This window comes from Opisthocomus hoazin, chromosome 19 (genome assembly GCF_030867145.1).
Source record: "Opisthocomus hoazin isolate bOpiHoa1 chromosome 19, bOpiHoa1.hap1, whole genome shotgun sequence".
In the NCBI taxonomy this organism is placed as follows: domain Eukaryota; kingdom Metazoa; phylum Chordata; class Aves; order Opisthocomiformes; family Opisthocomidae; genus Opisthocomus; species Opisthocomus hoazin.
Window position 1 is genome coordinate 17,378,225 of NC_134432.1, and position 19,436 is coordinate 17,397,660.

The 19,436-nt window shown below is 40.9% G+C and overlaps 1 protein-coding gene across 5 annotated transcripts in view; it reads left to right on the forward strand.

The window, feature by feature from the left end:
* The window catches only part of SCAI (suppressor of cancer cell invasion), a 43,640-nt gene extending 25,088 nt beyond the window's left edge, over positions 1-18,552 (forward strand). For all 5 annotated transcript variants that reach the window (XM_075439807.1, XM_075439808.1, XM_075439811.1 and 2 more), the window contains 12 exons: positions 646-742; positions 2,166-2,264; positions 3,370-3,522; positions 4,361-4,462; positions 5,283-5,384; positions 7,018-7,096; positions 9,212-9,311; positions 9,791-9,872; positions 14,734-14,806; positions 16,352-16,525; positions 16,717-16,817; positions 17,931-18,552. In XM_075439807.1, the coding sequence (XP_075295922.1) occupies positions 646-742; positions 2,166-2,264; positions 3,370-3,522; positions 4,361-4,462; positions 5,283-5,384; positions 7,018-7,096; positions 9,212-9,311; positions 9,791-9,872; positions 14,734-14,806; positions 16,352-16,525; positions 16,717-16,817; positions 17,931-18,080 (1,312 nt within the window). In that variant the 3' untranslated portion in view covers positions 18,081-18,552. The remainder of the gene's footprint in view (positions 1-645; positions 743-2,165; positions 2,265-3,369; positions 3,523-4,360; positions 4,463-5,282; positions 5,385-7,017; positions 7,097-9,211; positions 9,312-9,790; positions 9,873-14,733; positions 14,807-16,351; positions 16,526-16,716; positions 16,818-17,930) is intronic.
* Positions 18,553-19,436: the final 884 nt, after the last annotated feature.

Genomic DNA, 19,436 nt, shown 5'->3' on the forward strand with positions numbered 1-19,436 from the left:
ACTTAAACTAATTGTACCTCTCTGGTCTTGCTGATGTCTACATGCGCCTGTGTGCCACAAAAAGATGAAAGTTTCCTTGCTCTGTTCTGATACCTGTTGATCCTATTATCTTCTCTCTTAAAAATCTCTTAGTTTCAGTCTGAGTGCTTGAACTGTTTCAGACAAGGTAGGATTGACCAAGCAAGTTTCTAGATGCTGTCAGAAGATTTTAGAAATGGATGAGTAATGATGGGCTATGCTGACTTGCAGATCTCTAAGTTGTCCCAGGTGGGTGGACTCTGAGCCAACTGTGATCCTCATGTGATGCAGTGGGGTCAGGTATTGCCCATGAACTGTCAAAAGGTTTGCAGAGCCAGCTGTTTTATCTGAATCCCGTGCCAGTTTGCATGTAAGGATACATGCAAGGGGAAGGGGGAGGCTGTGGCTTTCTGGATGTATATTTTATGTCCCTGTACTCAATTTTAAATAAACCTCTAAGCAGCCAGGTAGCTATTGATCTCCACATGAATTCAGTTACAACTCTGAATCTGTGGAGCGTTCAGCCTTGCTCTAGTCTTAAACTCCTCCTCTCCCTGACCCCTGTTGTCTATCTATGTTCTATTTTAATCTCAAGTTTGGCTGTGGTGTTTTTGTTGTTGTGTTTAGGCCTGAATTAGTGGTTAAGAAGCTGCGTTACTATGCAAGGTTTATAGTGGTTTGTCTCTTGCTCAACAAAATGGATGTTGTAAAGGACCTTGTAAAGGTAGGTTAAAATGAGGATAAAGATGCTAAGGGGTGGGAGGTGGCTGGTTATTCAGGGGTTTTCTCTTAAATAAGGAATCCATTATATAGTCTATTTAAGTTGAAATACCACTTATTAGATCTATGATGTTAGCTGCTACTGCAACATAGCTTTTCATTTTTTTTCCCATCATTTAATTGATTGTGCTATTGGATGCCACAGAAGGAAGGAATAACCTGGCCAGAGCTATGGAAAGATTCAGTATGATGTGAACATTTGGCTAGAGGAAAAACTTCACAGATTTATATAATTAGTTAGGAACAGACTGTAAGATGCACGTTATTCATCTGAAAGTGTGGGAATCATCTGATAGCTTCGAGTAAATCTTCATTCCTGTAGTGGATTTAACACATCGGTGGAATCTCCCCTAGCAAGTCTTCATGACACACTGTTGCTTAGAAAGCCAGTGTCTTCTAGCTTGATGTTGAGCTTATTTCTCTTCCCTTCCAAACTGCTATCTCCCTGTCCTATGTCTAGGACACACCCTGAATACATTTTGCACCTTCCAGAGACCCACCAGAATTAAACCTTGCTAAGTGATGTAGATATTGCTATGAAATTGGAGAGGCTCGGTCTGCATATGCCTGTGCTGTGGGTGTAAAGCACTGAATGCCTGCAAGCACAAGTCTTTAGGTACGACAAACAGAGTACAGGCCAATGTTGATCATTGCTTTTCTCGTATATCTGACATCCAACGTAGTGAGGATCTTCTGTGAATCAGACATTTAACAATGACAGTTTAAGCTCAAACGATTTGATAACATTTTTTGAACACCAAGTAAAAATATTCCAGTAGCTGCAGCCTGGGTAGGGAGGTACCCTTTAACTACAGCAAAGGAACAGCCGGCTTCTCCCCGCAGCATATGCTTCCCAGACCCCTCTGACAACCTTGCTGCAAGCAGCTTCTGGTATTGACAAGTTTGTGTAGGTTGCATTACTGTCTTTGTGTCTAAGCTTACGTGAACTGCTAGCTTAGTTTAGTAGCATCTAAAAAAGCCATACTGTTCACTTTCTCAATGTATTTAAAGTTACTTGTAAGCTCATATTTGAGTCCTTGTTATCTGTAGTTTATGGTAATAACCAGTGACATAGCTGTATGTGAGTGGGATAGTTATACTTAACTCCAGATATTCTTTGCATTTGGACCTACTTAAAAGACACGTTGCATTGCCAAAACTCAGTGTAACATTGGCATTCTGTCTTCTGAAAGAGCGTGTGTTGGCTCCCGTGTTAGTCAGAAGTGTGCTGTATATGTTCTCAAGTAATTTTTTTTTATCATTATTACTACTCTTAAAAGCCAGCACAGCTAACCAAATTGTAAAGTTACTGCCTGCCTGTTAAGCTCTCCGTTTGAGAAGTGTCTGTCTGTGAACTTTTACATCAGGAGCTGTCAGATGAAATTGAAGACTACACTCATCGTTTCAATACTGAAGATCAGGTGGAGTGGAACCTGGTGCTTCAGGAAGTGGCAGCGTTCATTGAGGTGAGAATACCACTCCCTGTTAGTTGTTAGTTTAAAAGTAACATTTTTTGACGTGTTCAGTGAAGTGTTCCTGTACCACCCCCTCTGTGGTAAGCAGGTGTGCCACGCGCAGGGGCAGCGTTCCTGTCCACTTTAATCACTGGGATGCGTTCGCAGTGGTGTAACAGTGACAGCTGCTAAAGTGTCTGAAGAGTCAGACCTGGTCACGTGAGGTGCTGAGGACAGAAGCACGAAGCTGAGCTACACTCGGTCACCTAACTGCTTTTGCTCTTGGTGTTCAGAAAATGGTGGAATTGAAAGCAAAGCAGTTATCGTGGTCAGTATTTTGGAGAGACTGCCAGCTCTGGTCCTGTCGTTGTGGAAGCCAGTCTGATTTGCTGGTGCTTTGATTGTGTTTCCAAGTGTACTGTGTTGGAGTACTGGTCGATGCCACTGGCAACGCCTGAGCAGTCGATAACGGAAAATACGGCGTAACCGTGGCAGGTGGCGGACGGGCTCTTAGCGCAGCAGTCACGTGACCAACTGCTAAAGTTTGTTAAAAGGAAAATAATTTTTTTTGTTCTGTCAAATGAGACAGTGTTTTCCTTTCCTCCTTCTGTATAAGGTGTGACTCTGTAACACGAGTATTTATTTAAATACTGCCAGAATGGATGGCAGCATTATCATTTGCTCATCTCCTTTGCTATTTATTTCTAGGAAGGGAAGGCAAACTAAAATAGTGTAGGATTCTTCTGTATTGTTGGAATGTTTAGTTTATTCTATGTGAATTTATAAGGTTGTTGATGACATTTGGTTCCTCAAGTATGGAAAAGCTGAAGCAGAGTTTGTGTCATTTGAGGAAATATGTTTTTCTGTTTGCTGTAGCTTCCTATGCTTGTACCATGTGTTTTCTGGCAGTCCCTAAGAGCTGTTGGTTTTCCAGGTGGATAGGCATTACTCTGTAGCCTGCATACAAATACACAAATATAGGCATGACAAATTAGTTTAAAAAATCTGCCTCAGTTATGAAATACTTACTGTAAGTGACAAGACCTTTGGACTTCTCTCTGAGTGCAAATCTGTGTGTTTTCTTGAATTCCTGATTTATTCTGGTTGCTTTTTTTAGGCAGACCCTGTCATGGTTTTAAATGATGACAACACCATTGTAATCACCTCTAACAGGCTTTCTGAAACAGGAGCGCCGATGCTAGAGCAGGGAATGATAGTGGGACAGCTTGCTCTTGCAGATGCTCTGATTATTGGGAACTGCAACAACCAGGTAAAAGAAACCTTTTGGTTTGGGTTTGTGTCTTTGGAGTTCAGAGTCCTTCCCCCTGTGACATCCCTTCTGATCATACCACAGAGATTCCAATAGAGGCGAACATCAAAATATTTTGATTGTGGTGATTGCAGTGGCAGCCAGAGGAAGAGGTTCTGAGAAATACGAGCTAAAAATGAAATGTTAGATACTAAACCAGGGGTACTGACCTCTTACTGCTTATATTCATAATGTCGATTAAGTAGTTACAATTGGTTTTCGTATACTGGATTGTTCTTAGCAACATTCAAGCATGAGAGGCCTCTGGGATATGTCTAGAAAAAGCTTGACTTAGGCTTTCACATGACATACTCCAGCTTGTTGCAACTTCAGTTGTAACAGGAAGGGGTTTTCAAAGACATTCAAGATCTGCTTTTTTAGGTGATGATGATAGTGAAGTTGTACAGACTTCATGACTTCTCTGAGCTCTTTTTTCAGGTCAGCAAGGGAGTTATATCTAGATTGCAGTATGTGTATCTTATTTGGATTTTGTCTAAATTCATAGTAAGTAGTAGTTTCAGCACTTGATTTGTAAACACCCCAGAAGAGTCTGTAATTTGCGAAGTAGGGGTCTGCATTACAGTGAACTGGCCTGGTACACCAGTAATAGGCTTGGTCCTCTGTGAGCTCTTCTAAGAGTCATTCACAGGTCTTTAGAGATTCAGAGATGACACTGACAGACCCCTGAGAGACAGAAAATGGTCAGTCTGACATGCAGTTGAATCTCTTACCTGGATAATTCCAAAGAAATACTGTTTAATCTGTATCTGGCAGAGTAAACTGTTTGACTCTTTTGCAGGTCAAGTTCAGTGAATTAACAATTGATATGTTCCGAATGCTACAAGCACTTGAAAGGGAACCAATGAATTTAGCTTCACAAATGAACAAACCTGGAATGCAGGTAAGTTCCATTTCAATGACAGACCTGGGAACAGTTCTTAACTGGAGTGGGTTGGTTGGTTGGTTTTATTTTAAATGGTGTGCTCTTGCAGCGTTGCCACTGTGCAGAGCAGGTTAGTGAAGCTGGTGTAATTCTTTCTAGAAGTTAGTGAAGAGTAGATCAAACCTGTGGAGTTTGATCCAAGTAATGTCTTCCCCCTCCCTTCCATCTTTTTTTCTCCGTAGCAAACCTTCAATAGTGAAAAAAATAGCAGAAACGAAGATTTCGGCATCATCTCACACACGGTTTACGTGGGTCTAGTTGAGGTACCTCTGAAGGGGTGCCACGGCTCTCCTTGTCCATGTACACTCACCCCTGCCTTTTGTTTTCACTCTAGCAGCCGTGCAGCCAGATGAGTTCATCAGCTTGCTAAGTCACCGCAAAGCTAAACAGACCCTTCAGAGAAAGCATCAAAAATACTTCATCTGGAGGCAAAAGGAAATACCTAGATTTTCATTGATTAAATTGGGATGAGGAGTGATCTTTTTCACTCTCTTCTTGGGTGATGCTTTAGAGAGTAAGAAAGATTTAGGTAATAAATTTAAGTGAGGGATAATATAAAATTCTGGTTCAAGTACTGTGAATCTTGGTTTACTGTGTAGCAGGAGATGCAGCATGGGCAGACCATTTGTGTGGGAAGTATGTTGAAGATGAACATTCTAATAAATAGAAATTTAGAGGGTTATGAAACTGCTTTGTAATATGGTTGTTATTTTTGTGTTGTGTGGTTTTTTTGTTTTGTTTTTGGTTTGGTGGTTTGTTTTTTTTTGTTTTTAAACAGGAGTCAACTGAGAAACCAGCCAGGCGGGAAAACCCCCATAAATATCTACTTTATAAACCAACTTTTAGCCAGCTATATACGTTTTTAGCAGCATCATTTAAGGTTTGTGAAATTGGTGAATTTATTTGCAATAGAAAAATATCCAGAATGTTATGTGACACTGAATAAAACGTGGTTGAGATAATGTTTTATACTTCAAGATAATGAAGCCTTTTTGGCCTTGTTAAAATGTTCAATAGGATCTTTAGAGAGGATGGAAATATTATAGATATGTGTAATTTGTATAATAAAGGAAAACCTGACTTCTCTTAAGGGAAAGAAAAAAATTCATTTGAAGACAGAAATGCAGCTTGCTGTTCTGCAGCGGTTGTTATATCGTTGCTAAATACAGCCATCTTCAAAGCGACGCTTGAACGGCTCCTGTGCGAGCTCAGTCCTGGCTGCCCAGTATCGAGTGGTGTGTGGCAATACTATGGAAAGCCTGAAGTGATGTGAAGTAATGTAATAGTTGCATATGGTCTAATCTTATCCAGTAATTTTATTTGTGTGTGTAGGTACACACACATATATACAGACATTTATATTTGTGTATACAGACCTGTATATAAAAATAAGTGTTTCGTATATAAAGTATATCTATTTCATATAGGCATATATATATTATATAGAAAATATTTCTTGTGATAAGAGATCTGGGAGAACAGAAAGATCGTAAGAGTATTCTCCTGCTTCATGTTGTGCCAAACATAATCCAGAATCAGGGAAGTATGTTAAGAAACTGTTGCTCTTAAGCACTGTGTACCTGCTAGGGCTCCAGTTCTGTGTCCCATTTGAATTATCTCTCTCTCTCCTGCATGTGCTATATTTTTATCTCCCTGTCTTACTTTGTTACCCATTGCTCTCTTCTGTGTAAGTGAGCTATACATTTGTAGACTTTTTAAAAATACCATTGCTGTGCTTATTTTAATAAAGTTGCTGGGCTCATTATGCTTGATTATGACTATACAAGTCAGCAACTTAGGAGTTAGTAGTAAAACAGAATATGAATCCCATAAAGAAACAAGCTTCCATTAGTTTCAAAAAACATCTGGTAAGGTGAAGGAAGTGCATCCTTACTATTTAGAATTTTGGGTGCCTGCATGCTCAGCCTTTTGCAGAAATTAAAAGCATCTGTTTCCTCATGCAGACAGCCTGTTAGGAAGGTGGAAAATAGATTTCATTTACAGGTCTGTACAGAAACCTGGCTGTGTTGTGCTTGTTGTCCAGCTGAGCAGGGTCAGGGGGAAGAGGCAGATGTGGCAGACTCTGGGGTATTTGGAAACAAAGAGCTTTAGGATCCTGAATGGTTTGGGAGTTAGTGTCTGCATGGATCTTGGCAGCTTTTTGTTTCCAAAACTTGGAAAGCCTCGGATCTGGCTAGATGGTACGAGAGTCTGTATGGAAGCAGATGCTTTTTGAGTGCTGCTTGAACCTCTAATATCAGCCTAGAGGTCTGTGTGGAAAAAAAAGTGTGAACACATCATCAGTTTACACTTTTGTCTGACTACTCACCTATTTGAAGGGGTGTATGTGGTGGGGAAGGGTGTATACACATATGAGGAACAGAGTGAAGGGAAGCCAGAAGCAAGAGTAGCACAGTCTTAAAGGACAACGGGTTTATGAAGGTGGTGACTGAATATTGAAGTAAACTTACACATTTCTTCCCTTGCCACTCTTCTCTTTATCTGAATTTCAGGAGCTGCCTGCAAACAGTGTACTGCTGATTTACTTGTCTGCCACGGGCGTGTTCCCATCAGGTCGTTCGGATAGTGAAGGTACAATAAAGGAATGCTCCCTGTCATGAACAGGGCTTGAATTCTCTTTATGTTCCAGGACAAGTGACCAAGAAAGATGTCACAAAGCTCCTTTTGAAAGACATGTCAATTTTTTTCACCTGTCTACTTAGTGAGATAGCCTTTTTTTCCCACAAATAATAGTTAATTGCCTGTGTGTTAATTGGTGTGCATTAACCTGAGACCTTTCCAAAGGACATATCCCGTTTTTGATGCATCAGAAGTATTAAAAGCTTCACCAATTTTGAAGACCATGTGGCTTGGTTGATGCATCAGTGCAAAGTTAATGAAATAGCTAAATGGCACTTTGTGATTATTTCCAATCTCCCGTACTATGAGAACATATGGTCAGGAGATGGGTGGTAAAAGGGCTGAAGCATCTGCAGGGACTGTTCTATTTGCACGCTTGTTAACCTGACAATTCAAGCCCTTTTCATGATTTTTGACAATTCCCCTCACCTCATCCTCCTGTTCTTTGCAACCTATCAGAATATTTGGATGCAGCTGCCATCTAAAAGCTGAAAAATGGTTGGCTGAAGTAAACACAGTCAAAATATCTGTTTATATAATTTAAGGGGGAAAAAAAAAAGAGTTTTTAACATCCTAAATATTGTAAACGCCTCATCTGAGACTTGCATTCCTTTATAAGATGCATGCTTTGTCCATCCCAATGCATGATTTATAGAGCTCCCAAAATGTTAAAGGAAAAAAAAAAAATCCCTGTCAATTTTGGATTGTGACAGTGATTTTTTTTTTTAAATGCTTTTAACATTTTATTTTTACTGTGACTTGGTGATAGATTCTAACTAAAACATGTTCTTTAAAGCCTGTGTTGTGTCCACTTCACTGCATGTACGGTTTCAGCTTAATACCTTAATGTAGCAGCATCCAGGCTCCCTCATCTGAAGAACTGCATAGTCAGACTTCAGTTTTCATTAAATGAATCCAATTACAACTGCATTCTTTTAATAAGGTAGTCTGCACAGCCCCAAAAGTTCTACCTTATTAAAAGGGAAAGCAGCTGCAAGTTGCACTGTTTATCACCTGTAACCCATTTGTGTTTGACAGATCACGTGAGACATTTGTAACAGTGCTAAGTTAATGTATGTTCTGTTCCTAATTTTGTATTCCCAAAGCTTCCCTTAAAATGGAAACGTGTCTTATGTGTCCAAACCTGAAAATACTGCATTTGGTGGCCAAGTACAGGTCAACCAACTCTGCAATGTATAACAGAATGAGGAAGTCCTAATACTTTGTTTGACTCATGTTAGTGACATTTCATACCCGTATCAATGGAAGAAATATTTCATGGTGTCTCTAGGACGTTTTTTTGGTGTAGGATTTGATATTTTTTATAGCCATTACTTTCATCTTTGGTCTCCATCAGACAGGTAGGCGTGTAGCTCCATTGTGCAAATTTAGCAGAATATTTCTTTAGCTTACCTTAGGAACACATCCAGACTGTGTGCGTTTAAAAATTGTGAATTCTGTATTTGAAATCTCTGAAAAACAAACCTTTGCCACAGAAATGCGATTATAACTTTTTTGTCCTTCCTAAGAGTATTGAAAACTTATCTATTCTCTGAGCTCATTCCTCTCCCCTTTGCAGTGTTATAACTGCAGATGATAGTATTATATCTGTTCTGAGAGGCTACAGGGGTTTTGATTGATTAGGCCTTACATTTTGATGAAGTTCTGAATCTAGAATATGCTAGCCGATATGGTAATTTTACACAGGTATTGACTTTTTGCATGAAGTGTGTAATGGGTTTTAATCTTTTTGCTATGTAGTGTAACAAGAGCCAATATTTGGATCTTGTGTATTATGTTTGTGGATAAATAGCAAATATATGAATTAGAATTTATGAAGTTGCATTGCTTGCTTCTATTTGATAGATGCTGAAACTACAAAAAATGCATAAAATTGAATATGTAGTTAGTAAAATCTCCACATTCGTCCCTCCTCACAACTGCAGTAGCTCAGATTCCTTTGTTTTCTGGGATTTGTGGCTGCTTCCTCCCTTTCACAGAGTCATTAAATCCATACCAGAGGTGAGTTGCATCTGCTAATTTTAGCTTGCTTTCTGCCATGTGTAGGTCCGTATGATTTTGGTGGTGTTCTGACAAACAGTAACCGGGACATCATAAATGGGGACGCTATCCACAAGCGAAACCAATCTTACAAGGAGATGCACTGGTAAGTTTCCGGAGTGTGGCAACTGCAAATTCAGAAGAATTCATCTTTAATAGAGAAAAATGTATCAAAGCCTCTTGGATACAAAGTCTTCAGTGCAGGACATCGTAATGTAGATTGGTTTGAAGTTGAACAATTAGAAACGAATATGCAACTCAATGATTATTTAAACACTCAAAAAATGTTACTGTGATTTAACATAAATTCTTTGTTACTGGAAAACTTCAAATTAATGGTGGGTGACTTCTCAAGAAGATAAACGTCTCTTGTTGGGAAAGAAAATAAGAAGTCCAATAGCGCATGTTACAGAGAATACCAAGTTAGTTTTGCAGGTAGTCTCTGAGGATGAATCTGAGGACTGGGGCATGAGGAACGTGTTTGCTTTTTATCTGGACATGGGCAACTGTGTCTGAGGAGCCTGAGCACTCTCACAGCTTCGCAGCAATTCCAGCGCTCTGTGAAGCATCCCTTTCTCTTTTCAGTCTTCACCCCGGAGATCTCTACCCTTTCACAAGAAAGCCCCTGTTTATCATTGTGGACTCTTCAAACAGTGTCGCCTATAAGGTAAGGCTCTTGACAGCAGCTCCTGGTATGATAGGATGCAGTGTCAACCCCTAGTTAGCTTACACTTTTAACAGGCTATTTTTTTAAACAGTTTGTATTCAGTCTTTCTTTTCTTTTGAGGTTGTGCATGCTAGTCAGGATCTGATCCTATGCATAGGAACAAGAAGGAGAAGCACATGAACAGCCGCTCATTGGAAAGTAATAAATCCTCCTGGAGGGAAAATATTCAAGATTTCCAAGGTCTCTGGTGGGAGGTTTATTTTTGTTATATACCAAAGACAAATCTTGGTGTGTGTGCATGGGGGAGGGAGATAACTAATCTACTTTTTTTTTTCCAGTCATCCAACACTCCGTTGCTTTTAAGCAACAGAAAGGAGTGAAAGCATTGAGCCTGATCTTATAAAATATGGGGTGTCTGTGTCTGAAATGTATCTGAACCAAGGAAATAACAAGACTCAAATTAGCATCTGATGTCACTGTGGAGTGGTATATGCTTGGACAATGAGCCTCCTTCCTAAGGTGCTGTGGGCTTGCAGTAGAATTACTCGATGCCAGGTGACCTTTGGGAAGCTGCAGTTCGGGTAATACAGAAGCAGGCATTTTCAGTCTCAGTTGCCAGTTGCATCTGGATAGCATAACGAAATTTATTTCATTCATGAATGGGATATTAAGAATGTGCTGTATCCGGGGAAAGTGCCACTTCCTTATGTCTTCCTTTTTATAGCTCCATTATGTGCAGTGAGAGAAGTGAGCGTTCACAGCTGCGTTTCAGAGGAGGAACAGGGACGTCTAGTGGCCAGAGGGACTTGTGCCTTCTGCAGAATCCACAGGCCCTGGCATTTCTTTGAGAGGCATTTGCTGGCCAGTGAGAGGGACTAAATCAGTGCTCATATGGTCCACAGTGGTTCTGCACTGACCAGGGAGCTTTTAACTGGCAGTCTTAATAAAGAGCTGGCCTCTCTGTAGGGTTCTTGGTTTGTGGTATTTTAACATGTTTCAAAGGGCTTTTTAAATACTACTGCATTTAACTTCACTACACCAGACTGCAGTGCAAGTCTGCTTTTTATTAAATTCCTTCCCCATTTACAGAGAGAGAAACACAATTAGAATGATTTACTTGTCCTTCTGAGAAAATGAGGATTGGTAGGGATTTATTTTCCTCTGCTCTTTCCTGACATTCATTCCAGTATAGCAACAGGGGGATTTGGTTTTGCTTCAGGGGAAAAAGTGTGGCTTGAGTTTGGTGTGTTGTTTTGTTTTTTTGTCCACTTCCTCTCTAGTGGGATTGCTGAAAGGTGCCAGGTAGATCAGCTCTGTAAGAGAGATAGCAAGGGATTCCTGATGATCCATAATTCAAATACAGCTCTGGACGTACCGGAGTTCTGTGGACAGCTTGGAGCAAAGGATCTTCTTGAAGTGATGGATTCCCACATGTAGATTTGTAGCTCTTGTGAGAATAACTGTCAAATGTTTGCAGTAGAATTCACTTTTTGTATTACATTTAAATTTGGTAATTGAATTTTCTTGAGATTTTTGTGGGCACACAATAAGCAAAAACTGTAACTTCCATTTAGTTTCTTGTTCTGCAGTGAACTGACCATCAGTAGTGTAAAATACGCCAGTGCCCCATCTGTTGAGCACAGAGAGCAGCTGGTGTGAGAGAAGTCCAACTCTGCCTGTATGTAGGGAGTATAGCAGTGTGAGTTTTGGAAGTATTTCAGGACAGGATTATGGGAGTGACTGCTAGGAGCTCTGACCCAGAGCAGAATTGTGTGGGCACAATTGTGAGGAATTTAAAAAGAGAATGAAGGGGGGGGGAGGGTTGAAAACAGCATGGACCCCCTGCTGAAAAAAATACATTCAGCATTTGAGAGCACACATTCACCTTCGCAATCTGTTGCCACTGAACATAGGCAGATAGATGTATGGGGATGGGTTTAGGTGTTTAGTTTGTTTGCAGCTGAAGGTAGATGGCAGACGTCTCAATCTCAGTATTTCCTAGCCCTTGTAAATTCCTATCTGTCATTGTTCTGTGCGTGCTTACGTGCTTTGTTCCTTGTCACCAGCATATACTCATAGTGCTGTCGTGTGACTGTCCTCTGGGTGTGTTGTGAGATGCTTTGGAGACTCAAGATTTGGCACAAACAAAGAGGTGCTGTGCAATTGTGTGAGAAGTTAAAGTCAGCGTGCTGCCTTTTTTCCACATGGCTGCTCTGATCTTTTCGGGTAGGACTGTAGCTATCCTGACATTTAAATGTCACTGCTAGCAATACTGGCAGTAACAGCAACTGCTCACACATCTTTTTGTACGGCCCATTTCTGCTCTCCTGCACACATTCTCATCCTCTCCCTCTCTCTGGAGGGCTTAAACGGTGATGACTGAAACGAAGTCCTGCCAGGAAGTGACTTGCCAGTTTGTCAAATCAACGGCACTTGAACAGTTTCCTCCCCTGTATATTTAGCTGAAAGTGGAAGATGATTGCAAAACGAGCATATCTCATTAAAGCCATGAAATTTTTTTTAACACTTCCATTTATATAGATGGCTCTGTTCTGGAAGGTTACCACTGTATATGTAGATGAAGTAATATCTATAAATCAGTATCTTCCTCTAGCTGTGGCTGTCTAAGATTATGGTCAAATGTGAAGTCTTTAAAAAAAACAAACAAAAACAAAACAAAAACTCCAGCCAGTAAGAACACAAGGCCTTTGTCAGTGATGTGGTATAAATACTCGGCATGGTAAACCTTACATGTGAAGTGACTTCTTTTGGAGATGACGGGTACTTTAAAAAGCAGCAATGCTTCTGCTGGAAAACGTGAATACTGAAGTAAAAAAAGAATTTTGAAACAAAAAAGTGTTTTACCCTTTTTGGAGTTGTCCATGCACTCAAAGGTAGAGTATTCCTCATCCAGAGCTGCCTGCAACCTCCAGACTGCGTGGCAGATTTTCCTGGTGCACTTTGTGGTCCTCTGCTCCAAGCCACGGCTGTAACGTGCTCCTGTTCCTGTGTTGCATGTGCGCCCGCAGCGCTTCTCTGTGGAAATCCGAGTGGAGCTGGTGGTGGTGAGCGAGTCCTGGTGTTCGCTTGGGCTGTGGTAGGCAGCCGTGTCTGGGCAAGGGCAGAGACAGGTACATCGGAGCTTGAGAGTCTTCTGCTGGATCTGGAGTTTAGATGTAGCGACAGGCATGAGCAGCTGTCTTCCAAAGAGCACGTTCTGTGTTAAACCCTGGAGTTCCGCCCATTTGGAGGAGTTACTAGCTATGTTGACTTAAACTCTGCTGGGACAGTCTGAAATGATCTCAGATACTGTCAGTGAGTAATACCTTTCACGAGATACGTGAGTGACCCTTGGTTTACTCTGTAGCTGTAGGCAGTGTTTAATTGCATTGTCACTTTACTGGTGGAATGTGTGGGAAGTCTGCTTTGGTCTCTAGCTGGCATGATAGGAGATCGAATTCAACAGATGAATCTGCTCAGGAATACTAAGCATACGTGTTACTTGAGAACGTGTAACCTGCCAGTGTGTGTTCAAACGGGCAATGTCGGGGGTGACACCTTCTGGAATTTTAAATGTTTCTTTATAATACAGTTTTACTAATTACTGCGTTGGCCTGCAGTTACTGTCTTCATGGCAAGAGGCTTTGTTTCTTCATTAGACACCAAACCTTAGTATCTAGCATTCTAAATCTCTCTTGGGCGCTTAATGAAGTAGAGGGGGTTTTAGGCCTAGTCAGCACTCTGTCAGATATAGGAAATGTTTTATTTTGGTTAGACTAGATTACTGTCTTTAGTATTTAGCAGACTTGGATCAAATTATTTCAGTGAAACTAATTTATTGAAATATACTGCCCGGAAGGGAGAGTTCCATTTGAGTTAAGCAGAAGCCAGAAGGAATTAAAAAATGAGCTTTTTGATGATTCTACACAAATACTTCTAGTGATGTACACCTTACGCTCGTAACCTGCCAGTTTTAAGAATATAAGCTGCAGAAATGTGTGTTGCACTCACGTCCTCTGGATGCATGGTTAGAATGTGTGCTCTGGCAGGAGGCAGACACGATCATTACATTTTCTGTGGCTGTGCAAGCCTGCGGTTTTGAGAAAGCTGTTTTGGTGAGAGGTGTGACAGCTAGTTTTAACTGCTTTTTTTCTTTCCTGGTAATAGTTAGTACTATTCAGTATACCTACCAGACAGATACACAGCAGGACTGTTACCAGGTAGATGTTGGTGAAACTAGACAAAGGTGTCGCTTGAGGTTTCTGTAGAAGTTCTTGTGCAGCAGGACACTTACACAATACTTTGGGTGCTGGTGGAAGATGCATGAAATGAGTATTTTAACATGAGGGTTTGGTATAGCAGATGTTAAGGTTATGACATATTTGCTTTAAAGGAAACTTATTTCTCCACTGGGCTCTTCTGTTTCATCAGAAAGAGTTCCTCCTGCTAGAAAGAAAAGGGAAAGAAATTGGTTTGACTGGATAGCTCAGTTGGTATTGAGGAAAGATGCTAGATCGATTTCGACCCGAAAGCCAATAGCTTTCACTTTTTTTGCAGGATGTTATTTTTTTCAAGTAATGTATTACTACTGAAAGCCATATTTTCATGAAATTATTGTCTGCTATTAGTAGCAGTGAAATGAGAGAATTAAAATTTCTTTAAAATGTAATGGGTTTATATTCCTTCCGTGCTGTGATCTATGAATGAGTCAACTTGCCAGCGTTATTGCCAATGCTGAACTGTGTGATAGGCATTAGTGTGTTCTCTGTCAGTAATAGTCTGCGTTTGTATCCTTAACCTGCTGAATATTCAAAAGTAAGCAAAGTGACCATCAATACTTCAAAATTCTTATCTGTTACAGAATTTCACAAACTTATTTGGACAACCATTGGTGTGCTTGCTTTCTCCAACAGCATATCCAAAAGCATTACAAGGTATGTGTAGTACTGCATTTCCTGACAAGTTGCAGTTGCATCATGTATCTATCCCAAACAAATATAACTGAAGTTCTTCAGGAAAAGAGAGCTTCTCATCACTATGTAATCCCTCAATCAGATTAACATTCCCTGAAATAGTGTGATAAAGTTTACTTACTGTTTATGGCAAATAATTTTTTCTAGCAACGATGATATTTTCCAGATAGCACAACGAGTGCTAGGAGGCAAAGTCTCTCCTGCCTGGAGACTCAGAAAATTGCCAGCCCGGTGCTGGGATGATGCTGCTGCTTAGCACTTTGAGTAGCTTTATTAATCCCAGAAAGCCAGCAGAGTCAGTTAAGGTGTCAGCTTTTAAATGCCAGATGTAGAGCAAAATTGTCTCAGGTCTTGTTCTGATTTTGGAGGGTAAGTTAAGGAAAGCCATTGGCTTTGTATGCCCTGAGAGGGTGCGTTTATAGTAGGAGCAAGCAATGAAACATTATATTCTTCAGTACTAAGGGCTGCTGTAAAATATAAATCAGTCCAGACTTCCTCATTGAATTTGCCATGCTAAGGTGGTTATCCATCACAGGGACAGGTATGAAGATCTAGCTTAAGCCACAGAGTGATATTAGGCAAGTATCCTGTGAGAATGTCCAAGAAGTGGAAGCTTCTCATTTGTCTTGAAACTAGTCCTGTTACTTAGCTGAAACTTAAGTAGAAATAAGTACTGTGGTAATGAATCCTGTTTAAACAGAAACTCTGAAAAATAGAACTAACTTTGTAAAACACTGGATGCTTATATTGTGCTCATGGAACAGTCAGGAAGGTCTTGCAGTAGTTCTGAGGGAGTGCGACGCCGTGTGCTAGGGCACCATGCAGAGACCTCTTGGCTGCAGCTAACTGAGCCCCCCTGTCCATGTAGCATCACACCACGCGTGCTGGGTACCCAGAGCCTGGGGGGGAAAAAGGGAAATGCACCACAACAAGTCAGTCGTCCTTGCTGGTGAGGAAGTGGCCTTACTGTTAGGGCACATGTGCATTACCTTTTTTTTCAGCTAATTGAGCTGAAGCTTGGGCCTCTGTGTATCATGTTGAACTGCACGGAGTAAATGGGCTTCAGGATATTGTGGTTCCCAACAAAAGGGCAACTATGGAGACTTCAGGGGGTGTTCAGCTGCCTAGCTTTTTGAATGGAATAAGAATGTCCATGCTTAATACTTCTTTTTAGGATTTGTAATCAGTAGCTTCTATGGGGTGTTTCAGTTACTGACTCTTGTGTTCAAGTTTTGTGCACAAAATTAAGACATAGGGTTCCCACAGTTCATGAGAATTTCTCTTGGTGTTAATGCACATCTCCAGTAAGCCTTATTGCTAATCATTGCATCATCTCAAGAGCAGATCTGCTACAAGAGGAGAGAAGATGTAACTAACACAAAGGATTAGCTCCTCTGTTACAGAATTTAGTGGGTGAGCGACTTCATTCTGTGGCAGGGACAGCTTTTCTGTTTCATCTGCCAAATGTATCTCTTTGTCTATTGATTTTTTTTTTTTTCCTTTTAGATCAGTCTCAGCGGGGTAGCCTCTTCACACTCTTTCTGAACAATCCTTTAATGGCATTCCTATTTGTCTCTGGATTATCAAGCATGCGCAGAGGACTGTGGGAGAAGTGTCAAGATTACCTTAGAAAAATCAACCGAGATATTGCCCAGCTGCTGACCCACTCCCGATCCATAGGTACGTGCCTAGAGATGCTCAGCATGCTACTTGAGCAGGTGCTGGTTTTTCTTGCTCGGCCTTTCCAAGGGACAGAACAGTGAATAAGGGGAATGCACAAGTATTTGTAGTGGTTTTCCCCAAGTCTCTTTTTTCTTTCTTTTTTTTCTTTTAAGCATTTCTAAACTGAATTTTCTTTGCCTTCTCTACAGATCAGTCCTTTCTTCAATTTTTTGGGGATGAATTTCTTCGCTTGCTTCTAACAAGATTTATCTTCTGTTCGGCTACTATGAGGATGCACAAAATTTTCCGGGTATGCAGGGATATCTATCCCTTTGTGAGAACAACAGTCCAGTGCATATAGAACTGCACTGCCTCAGGATGGAAGGGTCTTAGGGCTAAGCATGTCGCTGACTTCAGAAAGACAACTGATGCTCACATGGTAATGCCTACAGCTTGTATTGAGTCTGTGCCTTTGCACCTCTCCAAAGGCATGAAGCCTTTGGCTTGCTGAAGCCTTATTCCTCTACATGAGTAGCAGACACGCTGTCACTCATTTATGTCACTCTGAACAGCCTTGCTGGATAGAAAAATTCCACTTAATAGTTCAAGATTATTATTTCTACACAACTAAGAAGGTGTAGAACAAGAATATAAGAGGAAGTGGGGAGGAGTGGAATGTTACTGCTGGAATGTATTCTAGTGTGAATGGATTTTGAAAGGGCTTTGAAGTGTAAATGAATAAACTAAACAGGAAGATGGTGTTTTCCCTCCCTGCTGGTGAATGCTGTGCCAACAGTAAAGTCTGGTTCTGGATCTGCACCATTTTATAAATGGGAGTGTTGGCATATAAACTGCTTGCTCCGTTTTAAACATCACAGAAGAAAGTGGAAGTCAAAGCACAGAAAGGTGTAGGATTGATCTTGTCTAGCTGCAGACATCTCGTAGCTTTCCAGGCCTAAGTTAGCTACCGAGGATTCTTTGATATCAGGGAAAAGCAGCAGGTCTTCTGCTAGTGGGGACAGATTTGCCCCCAGTGTCTTAGGTATTTCTTTTAGGATGAGATGAATCTCCCACTGGAGATGCTTACATGTCTGTAATGTCAGGAAATGAACTCCAGCCTAGTTAGGGTAAGTATATATGAAGTATTTTTGTCTTTTTTGGGGGTGTTTTTTTTCTCTTTTTTGCAAGGCTTCTGTGAACATGTGATTAACCATCTTAGATGAATGGGCATTCGTATTGCCACTGTGACCATCTCTGAGTCAATGGAAAAAGAAAACCGAAAATGCTAGTATATTTTCTCTCTCTGTGGCATGCTATACAGATCAGGATGCCTCTTAGGCGAAACTGGCCTTTTGCAATCTTCTTCGTAAAGGGTGTAAAAATAAATGAATGTCTGATTCTCTTTGTTTTCACTGTCATCTAGCAGGAGACTCGAAATTATCCAGAATCTTATCCTCAGCTGCCAAGAGATGAAACGGTGGAGAACCCTCACCTCCAAAAGCACATTTTGGAGCTGGCTTCCATACTGGATGTTAGGAATGTTTTCCTGGAAAACACCCTCGACGACTATTAAAAGAAACTGTCTTACTGCAAAGGGGTTTCCCTGGCCACAGATTTTGAATGGTGCAGTTTTATAATGTGAAAATCATAAGAGGAAGTACTTGATTTTATTTTTAAATTTAGGACCATTATTTTAAAAAGTAATGATAACAGCTGTTAATGTAGCTGTTCCATTCTGTATGGGGTCAATTTTATAAGCAGAAGTTTTCATGTCTTTTAAATGTTAAAGAATCACTAGAGGTTTATTTCTGGTCTTGTGGCTATCAACCACATTTCCGACAGCTGATCCTAAGCAAAGAAGTATTATTGGTTACCTTTAGCCCACATTTGTGGAAATCCTTTATTTTTATACAATTTTAAGAAATTGGAAAAAATCAATAGAAAAACAATATTTTATCCCCAAAGAGTCTGGATTTGAAATGGTAAAGATGGAACCACACAGTGCAAACCAACAATAGCAATAAAGCAGAGTCCTTCATAACAAATATATTTTTTCAGTCTTAGGCAAGTAAGTAGACAAAACTGTGGACAATTAAATTGCATTTGGAGCGGTGGGTTTGAAGTGAAGTTGTAAAGATACTTAATGCTCCCTATAAATTTGACACAGCAGTTTTATTTGTGAACTTTGTACTGCTGGCCGAGGACGCAATTTCCACCCTGCCTGACTGGGCAGAGGGTTAGCAGATTAACAAATTACGAAACTGAGAAAGCTAGCCCCCATCTCTGACTGTAATGTGGGTCACCTTGCCATTCGTATTGCTGCCACAGGTTTCCAGGAGGAGAGGGCGTTCTTCATTTTGAGGTACTAGGCAGAAATGCTCACGCTGCCAGCAGGTGTTATCCCTCCTTTCCCTGCGTGGATGGAACGTGTGGCTCCCACAGTGTTACCACTCCCCAGTGGGAGCTGAAAGGACGTCCCGTGTAGTGCTGAACACGAGCCCTTCCTGTCGCTCCTTTGTCTGGCCCATCTAGGCTGGAGCCCTGTGCCCTAGGAGAGAAGCTGGTGCTCCTCTCGCAGCTTAAGCAAAGCAGGTGCTGCTGTAAAGCCCTGTTAATGTTTTGCCTGCCCACCATTGCATCTCAGTCCTGTCTTTAAACCAGTAAAACTAAGGGGCTGAGTTAGGCTTGGCAGCACTACAGGCTCCCTCAGCCCACAGTGCTCAGTCTGGGGATGTTAAGGAGTACAGTGGCCTTTGTAAAGGCAGTTGCTGGAGAAGGCTGTTCTGACGGCTGGGAGAAGCGCTTGCTGACTCATTTGGACTGTTCGGCCTTCCTTGCGGAGCTAGAAGACCTCTTGCAGCTCCCGACAGTGAAGGTCTGAGTGAAAATATTTTAAACTATTAAATGAAAAAGTCAGTTTTCAGAGTTC